Here is an 18,525-nt window from a genome sequence, read left to right on the forward strand (position 1 = left end):
GTGTGACTGTGACACACTGTGAATCTGAGGTCTTCTTTTTTACAGGATCTCCACAATTTAGACCTGATGATCGGAATTGCTTCCGCGGGCATTGCTGTGTACCGAAAATACATTTGCACAAGTTTCTATCCTTGGTAAGTGCACACAGTTCTAATTATTTTCTGAATCATGCTTTAAAAATATACTGAACAAAAGTTACCTCTAATTTTAAACTTTTGTTTCTAAAGAACAAGTAGAGATTTTCCCCTAAATTTTAATCTCTGACCTCTGAATTTGATCCAGATTTAGTATTTGGGAAAATAAGAGTTTGGCTTTCATTAGCATCTTCTTCCCTTTAGTCACTGTATGGTATGGGATACTCTGTGGAAACATGGTGGACAAGATGGCACAAGGCAGATCTTTGAGTTAAGGAATTCTTCCCAGGTGTTACATTGGCCAGGATTCAGAGAAGAGCTTTCTGTGTTTTCAGTTCCTTGGTTATTAATTGACCTCTTGCCAAGTGTCCAGTTCTGTTCCAGACACTAAGCACCCAAAACATGTGCAACTGAATACTTGCCCTGTGAGCTTGTGGCCTGGTGGAAGAGAGAACTTTTATAGGCTGGCCCGTCACGTGTCATTTGTGAGTTGAGCTGAATTTTGGAGAGAAGTTTGAGTTTGATGTACCAGGCAACGGGGCACTTGCTTTTTTTCTTTTTTTTTTTTTTTTTTATTAATCAGTATTTTTTATTATGGTTTTGTGGGGTACAGTTAAGGGTTAGGTGTACAATTACGTTTCATTCAGGCACCCTGTTGATAAGAGGTGTTTTCCCATCCTCCGACAGATATTTGCTACTGTTAATCCCATCCCCCTCCCCCCTTAGGGCACTTTCTTCAGAGAAACAATACTAAAATCATACCATCTACATAAATGGTCATGTGATGGTGTGTAGAATGAAGGTGGAACAAATTTGCCCGGTAGAGGGTGAGTGCTACTGGTGGTAGGAGATGCAGAAGCAAAAGGGGGAAAAAAATGTAAAAAACATGGACTTTGGCAAAAACAGTGACAGCAAGGAAGGAAGCTAGGGAAAAGAGATAAGAGAAGATTGGGCGCTGGGTAGATGACATAGAGTTTGACCCTTGGCATCTAAATCTGCTGTTCAACTTTGAGAGCACAGAACTTCAGTAACTGAGATACAAAGATGTTCATCACAGCATTATTTATAACAGAAAAAAGCCTAAATATAACTTAAATGAAATTATAGAGGGAATAAAAATAGCAATAATTGTTATTGAGTCCTTACTGTGTCCAAGTCATGTTACTACACATTTTATTTATCTCACTTAAACCTGAAATAGACACCATTATTACCCCCAGTTTTGAAGAGGAGGAAAGGAGGAAACTAAGGTATAAAGAAGTTAAATAAGGACTTGTCCAGAGTCACACAGCTAATAATTGATGCAGTTGAAATTCACAGCCACATAGACTAGCTCCGGAGCCTGGATTTTTGTTTAACAGCTAAAAGTTATATTTGTGGGAAAAAAGGATATACACTTATGGACACCAATTTTTCTTCTTTTTTTAATTTTAATTTTTTAGACACAGGGTCTCACTCTGTCACCCAGGATGGAGTGCTATGGCACAATCATGACTCACTGAGGCCTCTAGCTCCTGGGCTCAGGCAATCCTCCTGCCTCAGCCTCCTGAGTAGCTGGGACTACAGGTGCACACCACCAAGCCTAGCTAACTTTCTGATTTTTTCTTTGTAGAAATGAGGTCTCATTTTTGTTGCCTAGTCTGGTTTCAAACTCCTGGGCTCAAGCAGTCCTCTGCCTCAGCCTCCCAAAGTGTTGAGATTCCAGACCTGCCCAGCTGATACTGATTTTTCTGTTAAGTTCCACTTTACCTATTTTCCAAAACAAAGACAAAAAAAGTAACAACCCTGTTCAATTTGACAATCAAATCAGTGTAACAGATAACAGGCTCTTCTCTCCATCTTTCTTTCCTTCGACTCTGTTTAAAAGGCCCTCAGAGGAACCAGGAAACCTCAGTTCTCTGGCCTGCTCAGTTCTGGGATCAGGCTAAGCAGATAGCACAGTGGCTCATCATTCCTTGTTAGGCCCCTCCAGATGCTGGTACTTCCCCCAGGTGCCACAGGCCTGAAGCTACCTGGGACCTGCTCTATCTGGTCAAATCCTCCCAAAAGCCCTATAGACAGGCGCTGGACCATCACACTATAGAGAAGATGTGGGTCCCATGAGGTCATTTCAAGAGAGATGTGGGAAACTTGGTCAGGAGAGGCAGGTTTGTGGCCAGGAGCTTCCTCAGCAGAACCTCCAGGGGCTTCCCAGATCCCAGGTTTACCCACAGACCTGCCAAAGCCTCCCTCACCTTCAGCATCAAGTCGGCTCCTGTTGGGGCCTGGCTCCTGCCTCTGGTACAAATTTCAGAGGCCAGCAGGGAGACCAGCAGTGAATGGTGGCCCCAGGGTGACAATTGAGATGCATGGGCAAGTGCCCATGAAGGACAGGATTTAGGGAGGGCCTTGAGCCTGTAGGGTGAGTGTTCACCAGGGTCTGAAGACCAGCTGGGCTTTGGCCCAAGTGCGGGTGTGTAAGTCCAGAGATGAGAGTCAAAGGGAGGTTGGCGGATCAGGCTGGAGCAGGGCGTGGGCATGGGAAGCAAAAGGTCAGGGGCTGGCTCTCACAGGTTCTCACTGGCTGTAGGAGCATAGTCTTGGTGCTCTAATGAGACACTGGACTTTCCTGCATGCACTGGTCACAATTACAGTGACTTTGTTGTATGGATCATTCTTTGTTTGGTACCTGTCTCCCTCATTAGATGTTAAGTCTCCAGAAGGCGGTGGCCCCGTCTCCTTCCCTCTCTCCCCAGGGCCTGACACAGGACAAAAAAAGTAACAACCCTGTTCAATTTGACAATCAAATCAGTGTAACAGATAACAGGCTCTTCTCTCCATCTTTCTTTCCTTCGACTCTGTTTAAAAGGCCCTCAGAGGAACCAGGAAACCTCAGTTCTCTGGCCTGCTCAGTTCTGGGATCAGGCTAAGCAGATAGCACAGTGGCTCATCATTCCTTGTTAGGCCCCTCCAGATGCTGGTACTTCCCCCAGGTGCCACAGGCCTGGTGCATTTTTTTTTCCTTATGAATGAATGAAGGGCAGTAGGGAGCCCCCCATAGGGCCTCAAGCCTGAAAATGACAGAGTTTGTGTCTGTGCATAATCAGATTTTCTCTGAGAGAGAGCTGTCAGGTATGGAAACCAGGGTCTGCATGGGAAGGAGAGCACTGAGCTGGAGCCCTCTGAGCCATAGGAGGTCCAACAGGGCCTTCATGTATGAAACTGGGGAGCAAGAGGTCTACAGACTCCCTTGAGCCAAGCAAGGCACATTAAGAACTCAGAAGGGGAGCTGGCTGTCCCGACCTGTTCTGCAGAACAGGGATTCCTGCATCTGCTGTTTGGCACAGGAGAGCAGCGTGGAGGCCTGCTGCCTTTGGGGAGATGGCAGAGTGGTGTGTAATGCACAGCAGAAAGAGTACCTCCAAGAGGGTTGAGCCAAACACCCTTCTGGTTCTTAGACTATTAACCTGCAGCCACCCTAAAAACGTTCCTTGTAAAACAGTTGCATCTGTTGAATGTCAGTGTGTGTTAATGAATATTTAACATGTCATCTAAGTATATTGCTGATCCAACTGAGGAAATGTGACATGAGTAGTTAAACTTTCACTGTACCCACCCACTTCTAGAATGCTCTGCCAAGATCATCATATAATTCTAAAGAAAAGCAGGATTCCTTCATTTCCCCAAAGTATTTCAGAAGTAAAGATTCCAGTAGGGAACTATAGCTACCTTGTACGGATTACAGAAGTTTGGCATAAGTGAATGACAGTCACCCTTGGTATGCTTGGGGGATTAGGTCCAAGACCACCGTGTATACCAAAATCCATGCAGACTCAAGTCCTTCAGTTGGCCCGGTGGAACCTCGATATACAGAAAGTCAGCCCTCCATGTATATTGGTTTCACATCTCACAGCTACATGTTTGGTGGAAAAAATTCCACATCTGGGCAGACCCATGCAGTTCAAACCCATGTTGTTCAAGGGTCAACTGTAAATTGAGTTGAAAAAGTTAACTCTTTAATTAATTTTAATTAAAGAAATGAGCACTGTGGGCCTACTCTGTGTCAAGGTAGAGATGCTACACTTCTAATCCGCTTGAATTCTCACTGGGCAGCCCTGAGAAGGGCAGTATTACCACCTCTGCTCAGAAAACTTCATAGGGTAGGGCTTAGGGGCATAGGCATTGGAGTCAGGTAAGACCCAGGCTCAGGTTCTGGCTCCAGGCATTTCTACTTGAATGATCTTGAGTACTTGGGTGATATCTCTGTGCCTCAGTTTCCTCATCTGAAAACTGGGTCTGCAATATTTTCTTTTCAAGATTGTTGCAAGCTTAATTGAGGGGATGTTTATAAAGCTCTCAGCCACAGTCTGGTATATAAAAAATGCTCAGTTCATGGTGACTATGAATTCTGTGGCTATGCAAATGAGAAGTAGGTTGCTTGACATGTGGCTATGAAGTAATAGGGCTGGGAGGTGGACCAGGTCTGTCCTCTTTTGCTGCTCCACGCTGCTCCACACTGCTCTCAGCTGTCTTCCCCATGCATACGCCAGCTCACACAGAGCTGCAGTGCCACAGAAGCAGCTTATAGCAAAGAGAGTGCGTGGCCCATGTTTCTTGTTATTTGAAAGCGGCACCATAATCCACTGGCCCTTATGTGATGCTCAGCTTCAGTCAGCTCCCGGGTGTTTGGCTGCGGTGATGGGGCTGCCATCGTTTCTACAGAGACGTGAACTCTAGGCAGCTGAGAGCCTTGCCAGTCATCAGGATCATGAACTAGAGGACACGCATTGAGAGGCAGCAGTTACCACCCAGCCGATCCCTGATGTGCTTTATTTGCATTTTATTTTTTGCAGGGTGAATATTCTTAAAATTTCTTTCAAAAGGAAAAAGTTCTTTATACATCAGCGACAGAAACAGGTGAGTTATGTCTATACTTACTTTCTTTCTTTTTTTTTTTTTTTAAGAGACAGGGTCTCACTATGTTGTCCAGGTTGGGCTTGAATTAGTGAACTCAAGGGATTCTCCAACCTCAGCCTCCCGAGTAGCTGAGACGACAGGTGCAGGCCACCACACCTGGCTTCCTGTGTTTTTAAGTTACTTCAGCTCTTAGTTCTTTTGGGGGTTGAAGGCGATTTGCCATATATATATAGTGGAGAAGAGGGAGCATGGCACAGTGGAGTCAGAGTCTGCAGGTTGCGGTGGTCTTCTGTATAACCCACTGTGCTGCTCTGGTTAATTTGCTTTGGAGTCAGAGACAGTGGGTTCAGATCTTGGCTCTTCCACTTGCCGGCTAGACAAGTTACTTAACTTCCCTTAGCCCAAGTTACCTGATTTCCAGAAATCTATAATGCCCCACTGCTCAGGGAACTGTGAAGCTTCAATGAAAGAGCAGGGGTCAAAGCAGCTGGCAGAGGACCCACCACAAGTGGCAGTGAATGTCAACAAGGTCAGCTCCTTCCTGTACCGTGTTTAAACTGCACGATAGCTTTGTGAGTGTGTCTCATAAGTGAAATCTATGGCACTCTGATAACTCAGTTTGCTAGTCCACACAGAGAAGCAGGACACAGAGGTGAGGAAGTGGAGGCTTCCACAGCTAGCGAGTAGGGAGCTGGAATTTGAAATGGTCACCATGAATCTGAGATGCCTACTCTTTCCAGATACTGCACACTATCTTACTGTGCTGTATGATTGTCATTTACTGTCACTATGTCCATTTCTCAATTTTTCAGAGATAGTATATTCTTAAAATGGCCCAACCTAGCAGTGAATTCTTAGAAATGTGAACACTCAATTTCAGAGTGAGCTGGGACTAGAATCGGGGTCCCCTGACCCCCGGTGCAAGATGCAAGGTGGCACAAAAATTCATAAGATGTCAATTTAGCATGGGAACAAAAAACCTAAACTCATGTAGAATGAAGGTAAAGCAAATGATTAAAGTCATTATTATAGGTGAGCCCTGAATTTAACTCTGTGCCTTGTGGAAAGTAAATAGAGAAAAACCCAAAGAGTTATGAAACTGCTGTCATCTCACAGAGAAAAGAGTATTTCTTCGGGAGAGAGGTGTTCCCAGAGCCAAATTTTACAAGGAATGTATCAGATGGTCTTTATCTGGTTGCACCAAATATGTCCAACCTAGAAATGTCAACAGATTTGAAATGAAAGCATTCATGAAGGACCACAGATAATGATCAAGAATAGATTCTGGCCAGCATGATGGCTCATGCCTGTAATCCCAGCACTTTGAGAGGCCAAAGCAGGAGGATTGCTTGAGCCTGGGAGTTTGAGACCAGCCTGGGCAATGTAGCAAGACTTTGTCTCTACAAGAATTGTTTAAAAAAATTAGCTGAGTATGGTGGTGTATACCTGTAGTCTCAGGAGACAGGCAAGAGGATTGCCTGAGCCCAGGTTGAGGCCACGATGAGCCAGGATTGGTGCCACTGCACTCCAGCCTGGGCACCAGAGTGAGACCCCAGCTCCAGAAGAAAAAAATAGAGCAGAGTCTGGTCATCTTTATCACCACATTCATAAGGGCGCTTAACAAAAACCCTGCTCTTGACTATTCCTGTACCACTGGCTTGCGGCCAAGGCATTTTGAAGCCAGTTTTCTGCTGTGTGTTGCATCTTACCTGATTTCACCCATGTGGGTAAAATACTTGCAAGACCTTGCTTCTCCTAGATCCATGCAGATGAAATCTCTCTACTGTTTTTCCTCCCAGGCTGAATCCAGGGAACATATCGTGGCCTTCAACATGCTAAATTACCGATCTTGCAAAAACTTGTGGAAATCCTGCGTTGAGCACCACACATTCTTTCAGGCAAAGAAGCTACTACCTCAGGACAAGAATGTGCTGTCTCAGTACTGGACTATGGGCTCTAGGAATACCAAAAAGTGAGTATGCCTTAGGGGCAATATCCACACTAGACTGAGATATTAACGCGTCCTGTCACCACTGAGTAGAGGACATCCTTGGGCAGAGGAGAGAATGCTATAGTCAGGAGCCCCAAGCACTGGCTCCAAGAATTCACACAGGGCTTGACTCTTAGGATTCCCATGATATAGATGAGGATTTTTTTGGTGAATGTGGCTGCTGGCTGGACGGGTCTGGAGGGCCTAGACAACTTATCTTGCATACCTGGTGTCTTAATGGTGTTATTGGAAGGCTGGACCCCTCGGCCTTTTTAGGTGGACTCTCCAGAATTTCTTACATGGAGGCTCAGGATTCCAGGAACCAAAAGCAGAACGAGTTGGTCTTCTCAAGGGCAAAACTGGCACAGAGACTGTTGATGAAAGCAGTCACAGGCCAGAGTCAAAGAACTTGCAGCCATCTTTAATCTACCATCTACCACAGGGGGTCACTTGAGTTGGAGGGGGTCATTTGGGTGGATAGGTCAGCAGTTCTTTACTACCTGTGCCAGCTTCAGCATACTGGTGAATTTCGGCTCTCATTACCTCCATTTACAGATGAGGAAACTGAGGCTTGGAAGGGTTACATGATTTGCTCAACCCTTAGAGATACGTTTATCCATTTGCAAACTGGGCCTTCTGAAAGGTTCCATGTAAAAGAAACATGTTCAGTATTTTCCAAACTTAAGGGACAATGGAACACTTTTTTCAAAGAGTCCCTATTAATAACCCATGACACATGCTTTTGGGAACTGCTACATTAAACCTTGGAATCATGCAGCTTGCTTCCTTGGTTTTGATCCTGTGGTTTTAATCACTGGTAAGGCGGTTTCTGTTGTAGTCTTGCCTTAGAGGAAAGGTTCTCCCAGTATTGTGAGCATTTTGATTAGGTTGACAACAGTATTTCTTAGATTGGCACATGATAATCTAGGGGGAGTTTGGTATTGTTTATGTTCTTTCGTTTGTTCTTTTTCCGTTTTGTGTCTGTTGATTGGTTTTAGACCACAAAGGAGTGTATAGAATGTTTTCATAAGGTGTTAAAACATGGTTTAAAATTTGCAGAGCTGAAAGTATTAACTCTCAATGGGCTTCATGCTCCATTCTCTCAAATAATTCATTCTCTGAGGAATCTAGATAGCTAAACTTTTAAATTCTCTAAGTACAAATAAAATTCTAAAGTAGCCTTCAGGGTAGCACATTCAAAGAAACATGATCTAAAACTGCTTTCTAAGTAGATTCTCAGGTCCTTACTCAAAGGGTTGCCAGTGATTTGCAGTGACAGCTTCTGCCAACTAGAATGCCGAAGAGCACTTGAAAAGATGGTTAATATTTTTACTCATGCCAGTGCGAGTGAAGTAGGAATTCCTTGATATTACTTGAGCTGTATTTCTGTACTATCCTGGAAATCCCTTCTAATCTGGTTGTGGTGCGGTTATGTTCTGGAAGCAGCTCATTGCTTGAGTAGTAAGGACAAGAAAGCATTTTCACCGAGAGAGAAGTCACATGAGGAAAAGCCAGGACAGGCAGGAGTCACTGTTCAGCAGCCACACTCTACCCCACGTGACCTTGGCTGGTGGCATTGAGGTGTTCCCCAGGCACCTGTCAGGGAAGGAGCATGTGTACACTGATTCACACATGCTGTAATTTCTTGCTTGTTGAACTTGTCAGTGTAGAAAGTGAACCTACATCTGGTTTTTCAGGTCTGTAAATAACCAATATTGCAAAAAGGTGATTGGAGGGATGGTGTGGAACCCAGCCATGCGGAGATCCTTGTCAGTGGAGCACTTAGAAACCAAGAGTCTGCCTTCCCGGTCCCCTCCCATTACTCCCAACTGGTATGTCCTCCTTTTTTTGTACTCCCCACCAGTAGACACTCTATCTCTTTTACAAATAAAAACTCAACTCATAAACTCTAAATATAGATGGCCTACAATCAGGGTTTACATTTGCATTTTGGGCTGTTGCAGAAGTAACTGTATTCATGAAGTACACACATCTAGCTAAACATTTCCCATAGTGTATAATGCTAAGAAGCTCTTTTTAAAAAAATGTATTTGATCTAAGTAAATTGGGACACTGTAGCCTGCTGCTGAAATGCCCCTCTTGGTTTTGGAATCACAGCACACATTAGCATAGTCAACACTCAGTGAAGTCCTGTGATGAAGAAGTGCATTCAGCTTTGTTTAACCTCATGTTTTCCGTTAATATCCTGCAGAATAAACTGTAGGGAAAGCCACTGCAGGTCACGAAACAAATGACGTGAGGATGTGTGGCCCTCAGCCACAGGAGCAGATGCACATCGGGAAGGAGCCTTCCAGCTTAGGAGGGTGAACTCCACCTAAAAGAAAGGAAGTGGCAGTTTGGCAAAGTAGGAAGGGCACTGGGTTTGTAGCTGAAAGACCTGAACCCAGATTTTGGCTCTTCTGTTGATTAACAAGTTTCTTTACCTCTCTGGTCTCAGTTTCTCCATCTGTAAGAGGATTATAAAAATGATCACACATGAAATAATAATATACAAGTGTCTCATAAGCTTGTTTCAAAAGGGTCAGTTGGAATTATTATTGTTGTTGTCATTTTATTATAATGGTCCCCAAAGACATCACACCATTTCTGTGAATGCCCCCCAAAAGGCCAGCTGTCAGCAAAAGGGGAAACCAAGCAGGGAATCACTGCCCTCGACACTAAAATAAGAGTGTGGCACTAAAGACAGGTGGATCTGCACATTCCTGAGCCAGGGTCCATGGGCCTAAGGGAAACTGGGAGACAGGCAGACAAAGAAGAAGAAGCAGGCTTGCTAGGGAAGGACCCTCCACTGGGGGCCCAATGCTCTGGGCAGGGATGATGATGACAGGATTAGTGTTAGGGGACACATGACTGAAAGATTCGCTTCTTGGTTTCCAAGATTTAGATACCTCATTCTAGAGAGGTAGATTCATGCTATAAAGTAGCAGCTTAATTTATCTGAAAACCCAGTAGGCAGCAGTGCCAGGAGCCCAGAGAGAAGCCCAGGACGGGATCCAGGGGAACAGCGGGGTTGGATGTTGCCACACTCACACTCGTGGCCTGGAGCGCTGGCTGCTATTTATAGGTCCTCTCCTGAGGAGTCACAAGAGCCTTTTTACTTCTGCTTTGGACACAGCATTATTGATTATCCCAGGAGGACTGCAAATCATGGAGGCCCTCACAGTCCCAAGGAGAAATGGCTAACAAAGAAAGGGAAGATGGGAAAACGGTGAGGGAAGGTAGGACTTAGACAGCCTGGGATCCCCCCCGCAGGAACCGATGCCCAGGCGCTGTGCTGGGTGTCCTGAGAACACGGCCTCATCTGATCCATTCTCAGGAGCAGGTAAGTGCAGCCAAGGCCCAGGGAGGTGACCTGCCCTGCTTGAGGTCACACAGCTTCCGCTGCTGTTGGAGAGTAGGGCAGAGCGTGTCTGCCCATCTAATGCCTCGTGTTTAATAAGGGATCGATCTTCAAAGGCAAACATCCCTCCTTAGATCACGTGAGATTCACATGCAGGGATGTAATTAAAATAAGTTTTGAGTTTTGCTAAGAGATGTACTTTGCCTTCAAAACCTTTTATTTGTGTTGTTTGAATTAATCAGAAAATTTGTCTGATCAGCAGTCAGTATGGCTGGTTTTTGTTTTGCGAGCTTGAGTCCTCCTGCAAGAATTACCCACCCTAAAGCACGTATCGCCTCCCCGGAGGGCATAAAGCAATCTAATGCTGCCTGTGTATACAACTGAGGCTGCTCTGTCCCACGGGCCACACCCCTTGACTGAGAGTTGGGGATCTGTGTCGCCCCTGGTGAATTCTGCTGGGGTAGGAATGAGTTAACCAGCTCTGAATGTCTATCAGCCTCCGCCGAGAAAGGCATCCTTAGAAAGGTCAGGACACACGGTTAGATCACTGATGTCTAATGAAATTTTTAAGTGGAATTTGCTTTGAACGCTTTACACTCAACGTTTCCCCGACCCAGGCGAAGTCCTCGGCTCCGACACGAAATCCGAAAGCCACGCCATTCTTCTGCAGATAACCTTGGGAATGAAATGACCTACATCACGGAAACAGAAGATGTGTTTTACACATACAAGGGCTCTCTGTCCCCTAAAGACAGCGATTCCGAACTTTCTCAGAACCGAAGCCCACACCGAGAGTAAGAAACTTGTATTTTTTTTTCTTTGTATCTGCTTTTTGGCTGTTGTGGAATTTGCTCAGACCCAGGTTGCCATTTGAGAGGGGTCAAGAGCAGTGCCTGCAGCCAGCTCCCAGAGGTGCTCTCTGCCAGGATAAGAACATAAATCAGACTCCACCTTTCTACGTGAAGAAAGCCTGTGTGCCTGGGGTCTAGAGCCTATGCTCCTTTTTGTCTACAACAAAGACTTTCTATTCTCCAAGCACTTGCTAGTCTCTTGATTAGTCTCCTCTCCAGTTCCTGAGCACAGCCCAGTTTAAATCCTTCTATAATTCAGAGGTATAGACTCTAGGGACCACAGTAACTGTGATTTCTCTAGATCATCAAAGTTTCACTGTCGTGTGATTTCAGGTCACTGGGAATGTGCTTGCTTCTAAAAGTCTTCCCAGAATAACAGTATGCCCTCAAGGTTTTTGTCTTCTTTTTTGTTTTAATTAACAGTTAGTATAAAGAAACAAACATATTAAAACTTCTCTAATTTCCTGTGTCAAATTTTTGTCAAGAACAGTTTGTACTAAATTCTTTTATATCCCGCTCCACATTTCTTAATATAACAAATTCCCCTTGTAGGTCAAGGCCAGGAAAAAAAGAAGTCTCTCCTAAAAGACTGGTTGAGTATTTTTGTTATTTAATAAGATATATCTAGTCCGTGAATTTCCCTTTTTGCCTTGGTTACCAGGAAGCTCATGCTGTATGTTATGCTCAATTGCATTTACTTCTCTTAGCCCAGGATTTTTTTGTTTGTTTTTTTTTTTTTTTTAAGCTGGAGTCTCACTCTGTCACCCAGACTGGAGTGCAGTGGCTGCTCCCGGCCACCACAGCCTCGACCTGCTGGGCTCCAGCGATCCTTCCGCCTCAACCTTCCAAGTAGCTGGAACTACAGGCGTGCGCTACCATGCCCGGCTCATTTTTGATTTATTGTAGAGATGAGGTCTCACCAAGTTGCCCAGGCAGGTCTCGAACCCGCGGGCTCAGGCAATCCACTCATCTCAGCCTCCCAAAGGCACAGGATTCCAGGCTGAGTCACCGAGCCCAGCTTAGCCCAGATTTTTAATATAGTCCCTTCTCTTCCTCTCTTGCTTTATCATATGGGTCTCTCTTTTTTTTTTTTCTTGTTTTAATGAATTCACAATTCAATCATATCTATACATTTTTGAGGTAAGCTGTCTCAAATCATTTTTTAAGTAGATAAAACACAGATCATAAATAAGACCAAGGTATGATAGGAAAGGATAAACTGCTAAGAAATTGAGCATAGTCATTGGTATCCATTCTGTTAAGCCCCAAACTATGCCCAAAATATAGAAACCTAATGCCTCCCCTAACAGATAGGATTAGCAAGCAGGTACTTTAATCTGTAAATTTTTTTTGCCAATATAGCTACTGGCTTAAAGCGTCAAATGCATCTGGATTGTGCTCTAGGTGTTCAGAGGTGAACTGCAAACCTCCTTCCCATTACAGGAAAGGTTGTTACCTCTCCTCTGTTCCTGCCCACAGCAAACTTGGTTTCCAGTTGATCTGTGTTCTTAACACCTCTGATTAAATAATCCCTGTGGTCATTATTTTTTTGTGACCCGAGCTTAGATGATGCCTTTTTAATTTTTTTTTTTTTTTTTGAGTCAGAGTATCACTCTGTTGCCAGGCTGGAGTGCAGTGGCTCACTGCTCACGGCCACTGCAGTCTTGACCTGTTGGGCTCAGGTGATCCTTCCGCCTCAGCCTTCTGAGTAACTGGAACTACAGGCATGCACTACCATGCCCAGCTAATTTTTTAATTTATTGTAGAGACGAGGTCTCACCATGTTGCCCAGGCTAGTCTCGAACCCGCAGGCTCAGGCAATCCTCTCACTTCGGCCTCCTACAGTGCTGGGATTATAGGCTTGAGCCACCACGCCTGGCTGGATGATGCCTTTTTTAAGTGACCACTATCTCTTGCTCCAACTTGCAGTCTGCCGCCCCCTTGTTGAGGCTACAGAGGATGGATGTGAGTTGCTTTGTTTGACTCTGTGGCTTTGCAAACCACAGCAAATCTAGAAATGCAAGGCAGGAGTGCAAGTGTGTGTGACTAGAGCCTGTGTGAGTCTGCGATGGGGCTCTGTCCCTGTGGTAAAAGAAGAGAGTTAGGGAACTGTCCGAGGGCTCTGGGAAGCCCACTGACACCTGCCACGTCAGAGCTTCCTTCTGTGATGTGCAACCCATTGTAGAGCACCTCGATCTTCACTGTCCAGGACAGTAACCACCAGTCACAGGTGGCCATTCAGATATAAGTTAATTAAAATAAATTGTAGGTAAGGTGCAGTGGCTCACGCCTATAATCCCAGCATTTTGGAAGGCTGATGAGGGAGGATCGCTTGAGGCCAGGCGTTTGAGACCAACCTAAGCACCATATTGAGACTCTATCTCTACAAAACATAAAAATTAGCCAGGGGTGGTGGTGCATACCTGTAGCCCCAGCTCCTCAGGAGACAGGCAGGAAGATCGCCTGAACCCAGGAGTTAGAAATTGTGGTGAGCCATGATTGTGCCACTGCACTTCAGCCTGGGTGACAGTGAAACCCTGTCTCAAAAAAAAAAAAAAGTAAGCATTCAATGTCTCAGTCACACAGGCTTCATTTCAAGAGCATTGCAGCCTCAGCTGGGTAGTGGCTCAGCACAGGTAGAGCCCATTCCCATCATCCCAGAAAGTGCTATCAGCGCACTTATCTAGACTAACGCATTTATTCCGTCATTCTCTTAGAGTGAACCCCCAAGAGAAAAAGGCATTTTTCAAATGGGATTTGAGCGTAAGTAGGTTTGGAATCATCATCTTGCTTGCGGTCTGGGTGCTTGACACCACTCACTGGTCACCGGACCCAGCTGCTTGTTGGTGGAACAGGAGTGGGTGGGCGGGTGGCCTGTGAGAACCCTTGCGGCCCATCGCCCAATGACGTGTCATTGCACGGTCGGTGCTAGGTGAGGAGAGATGCTGTCCAGAGGCGCGTGGATGCTTCACTCCCGAGCCCAGCAGCACACTTTCCACAACCGGGGCTGGTCATTGGAGGCAACCAGACACGGCTTTGCCTTCAAGAGCCTCTGGGCCAGCAAGGCAAGTAGCACATTATCAGCCGTCGTCGTCTTCCCATGATGGACTCTGTCGCTTTGATGGAAGGAGAAGAGGGTTTGGGGAATGACGTGTCCATCAGGTTCTCCTACTGGGGGCTACAGTCACCTCTTGGAATTCTTCACAGGCCAGTACAGGAGCCACCGGCCACCTAGGACCATTTACATTTAAGTTCATTAAAATGAAACAAAAAGTCAAGGATACCTCCTCAGGCCCTGTTGGGTGTGCATCATTTCTGGCCCTGCTTGCCCCTGCACATGCACATTGACACCCTCCAGGAGACCTTGTAAGATGTGTCCTCCCGGGGCACTTTTAATTTTGGCACTAAATATTAAAAGTAGCAAATAATGGTGATTCCAAGGCAGCCTTCCTTGCTGAAGATTTGCCAGGTGCGCTGATGATAGACATCTCAGGGAGTCGAGTTAGTGACTGTGCTTTGCAAGTGGGTGAACGGTTAGAAAATCGGTGCCCACCACCTCAGGGTTACAGAGGACCTCTTTCTGCTGGCGGGAAGCCGCCTTGCCGGGTCTCTAGAGGCAGCTGACCCTCCTGAGGGTCTGGGATCCCCCCTGCCGCCCCAGGTGAGAAGTACAGGCCGGTATGTACTTGGTGAACGAAAGCTGTGTTGGTTACTTTCCATGAGTATTTGCAAAATGTTTAAGAAATGTTTGACATGTTTCATGCAGTGGATTTGTGTCAAGAAGCAAGAGGCAGCAGTCTATCAGAGAAACCAGAGAAATAATATCACAGGGAGGGAACAGGCTCCCTTTTCAGAAGAATTAAGTGTAATGTTCTGTACTCGCTTTAAAAAGGAAAAGGAAAGAGAGAAAGAAAGAAAAAGAGTGGTTGGACTTGGGCTCCCAAACCGACGTGGTGCAGCTCAGGCTGTTGGAATGTTATCTTAGCGGATGAGTCACTCTCTGGTTTGTTCTGTATTTATAGCAGTGCAACAAAGTTTATGATTATAGTTTTGAATCCTTGGCAGTGTGCTTTGTGCCCAAGTAGGCTGCGCTCTTTTGTGGCTCCAAGGTTCCATCAGCCATTATGTGTTCCTTCCCTTGCTTCAGCGTGAAGACCAAATTCTGCAGAGAAGTGAGGTTTCTTCGTGGCAAACACAAAAAAACATGATAAAACCCCACCCACCACCACCCAGATAAAAGGGAGAGGATGTTCCCTAAAGAAAAAAAAAATCACTTGCAGAACAGAAACTTGAGGAGACAAATTTTAGGGCAGCCTAGGGCTGAATTCAAAAGACTTTTTGGTGGCTATCTCATCACAGTTGTGCTGACCGGTCCCCGGTGCGAGACACCCCTCGGCGTGGTAGAGCTTGTGCCAGCATGGTTCCTTTTGCTGTGTGTTTGCTTCTTTGAGGCTGCCTTCTTCCATAGGAGATGGGGTCACTGTCACTTTTTGTTCTAGAATCTCTGTGCATTGGAAGGGACCCAGCAGGTTGCCTTCTTCAGGTGCCTCCACAACATAGGAATTCCCTTGGCCTGTCTTGATCCCCCAGGGTCGAGCACCCCACTGGCGATGGAGAGTGCCCCTGCATTATGGCCATGTACTCTGCTGTTGGACAGCCTGGATGCCCGCCATTCTTCCCAAGCGGGGCTGGAAGCCTCCTTGACACTGACCTGACATAAAGGTTCCTGTCTCGAGCTTTTAGAACAGCACAGATGGTATCTGTTTCCAGCTCTGCCTGCCAGCCCTGGCAGTGGTTCTGTAAATTATTAAACAGTTCCAGCGTGGCCACCATCCATCCCACGCCCTCATGGCCACAGTTCTTCAAGGACACACGAGCCCTTCATGAGAGGGTGGCTCTAGATCAGAATGCGGAGAGAGGGTCTGTGTACCATCCTCGTATCCCCCCGGAGAACACCCGTCAGGGACAGGGTTTCATTAGGAGTGTCTGTGTCCATGTTCCCCGAACCTTGCCTGTCCTTCTTGGTTTGGACCCACTTGCATGTGGACGTCTCTCAAATACCTGGAACCCAGCATGGCCCAGTGTCCGCTCTTCGTCATCTTCGTGTCTAGCCCGAGGCTGCTCCTGCATCTTGTCGAGGGGGCCCCGCTCCAATACTACCTAGTTTGCAGAGAAGAGTTTGTTGAAAACTTCATTCATCCCTCACTCCTCTTTTTCTTTCACTGTTCTCGTGCTGTTTCTCACCTTGTTAATTCTATCTTCCGAGCATCTCTTACATTTGACCCCTCCGCCATCCCCCCTGCACTGCCCCTGTGCAGCCATGGTCATCTCTCGCCATGGACTAGTGCAGTCGTATCCAAATTGCCCTCCCGTCTTTGCTCTCTCCTCCTTCCAAGCCCTCCTTAACAAGAATAGCATATCGATCTTTCTGAAATACACAGCTGAGAATGTCACTCCCTGCTTAAATACCTTTTCTCTGCTTTTACGACATTTCCTGTCTCTGCCTGTGCTGCTGCTTCGTTTTTGTGTTGTTAGTTTTTTGCCAGAATACTTTCTCCTCCTTCCTTGACTACCTATTCAGATTCCTGTTCATACATCTTTCCAACTCAAGCTCAAGTGAAACCTCTCCTGGCTTCCCACTGTACCCCAGACCTCTGAGCATCTCTACTGGAGCATGATAATATTATTATTATTCGATAACTTTGATACTTTCTCTTAAAATAAATAAACAGTGAGCGCTTTGAGGGCAAGGTTGGTGCCCTTTTCACCTCTCCTTCCCTAAAAAAATGGATGGATGGATGGATGGACGGACGGATGGACGGACGAACAGATGGACGGATGGATAAACAATGGTCAGATAGAACAGGATAGGCCCTCAGACACCAACCGGCTCCCAAGTTTTCACAATGGGACGCTCCCTCCACGGCTTCCACGTTGGTGTCTGTCCTGTGAGCAGCATCACATGATATCTGTCTGTGTGCCAAGAACTCAAGCAAATTTACTTTGATGAGTTTGGGTTACACAGCATCTACGAGCAGGGCTATGGGGTATGCCACTCCAGGGCATATGTCAGTGAGAGATTCTCAGAAGAGAATTTAAGAATGGATTGACTGGTTCAGCAAGTGCTGTCTTGCCATTGAGGTGTCTGACATCTGAAGGCGCAGCCGAGAGGACAGATTCATGGTCTGTTATTCCATCAGCGAGGAAGCTGAGAGCTCAGAACACCACAGACCCGAGCCGTGTTCCCTCAGCCCCTTTGATCTTGTGCTCTTGGCATTTATTACAGCAGGAGATGAGCCATTTCCCTTAAAGAGTGTCTCGTATCCTAAAAATCCATGTTTGAAGAGAGAGTTCTTTCTGTTACTCAAGGACCCTTATGTAAGGATCCATGTGAAAAATGTATCCAGGAATTTTACTCAAAAGAAACCATGTGGTCTGGGTGCACTGCCAGCGTCCTCTAGTCCTAGCAACTCCAGTCATGGCCACTGGCCAGCAATACCATAGTCATCTGAGTGTTTGTTGGAAATGCAGGGTCTCGGGCCTCCTGCAGGCCTGCTGAACCAGAGCCTACCTTTGAACCAGATCCCTGGTGACTCATGTGAGCAGTACATTCTCAAAGCTCTGATTTTGCAGATACTAAGAACCTTTTAACCCGCCTTCTCTTTGCACTTGAGCTTCCAGGTTCCTGAGTCATTTCCGTGTTCTTCCAGAGTAACCCAACTAATCCCAGGTACCTTGTCAAGATTTTTTTTTTCCTTCATTCACTCAGCATTTTAACTGGGCGCTCACTGTGTGCCTGATCCTGTGTTCCATGTCCCAGGAGAGGAATAGAAAGAGGACCGGGATCTCTCCTGACCTTGAGATGCTCATCGATTTGAGAGAGAAACATGACCCAAAACAAGACCCCTGTTCTGTCACATGGCAATTTGGGAGCATGACTTTGTTCCCTTTCACAGGCAGTGCCAGGGAGTGGGACAGGAGTCTTCGTAATTTTCTAGGGTTTAGGGAGAGCGTCATGCAGGACTCTCATTCCTGGACAATCCTGCCATCTTTATTTCTTTCATGTTGCCACTCTGCAGGGAAATGAATTCTCCTGTGGTGTTTGTTTCTGACGCCTGCTGTCTTACAGTTTGGAAGCATCTGTTTTCTGGGGGTGAATACCTGTGTCTGGCTGATGGTCGCATCTGTCTGTCTCTGCCCCTTTCTCCCCAGAAGCTGGAGTGTGGTCAGCCCCATACTGGCTGCTCTGGCTCCCAGATGATGGTGACAGTCCTCAGTGTCCCCTCCTCTTGC

At 46.1% G+C, this 18,525-nt stretch overlaps 1 protein-coding gene across 1 annotated transcript in view; it reads left to right on the forward strand.

Moving 5' to 3' along the window:
- PTPN3 (protein tyrosine phosphatase, non-receptor type 3) overlaps positions 1-18,525 on the forward strand; it is a 158,701-nt gene that overhangs the window by 104,227 nt on the left and 35,949 nt on the right. The window contains exons 10-14 of the mRNA XM_021706304.1: positions 46-134; positions 4,967-5,030; positions 6,830-7,002; positions 8,718-8,852; positions 10,999-11,175. Of these exons, the coding sequence (XP_021561979.1) occupies positions 46-134; positions 4,967-5,030; positions 6,830-7,002; positions 8,718-8,852; positions 10,999-11,175 (638 nt within the window). The remainder of the gene's footprint in view (positions 1-45; positions 135-4,966; positions 5,031-6,829; positions 7,003-8,717; positions 8,853-10,998; positions 11,176-18,525) is intronic.

Source organism: Carlito syrichta, unplaced genomic scaffold (genome assembly GCF_000164805.1).
Source record: "Carlito syrichta isolate Samal-C Ts95f unplaced genomic scaffold, Tarsius_syrichta-2.0.1 Scaffold315407, whole genome shotgun sequence".
Taxonomy (NCBI): Eukaryota; Metazoa; Chordata; class Mammalia; order Primates; family Tarsiidae; genus Carlito; species Carlito syrichta.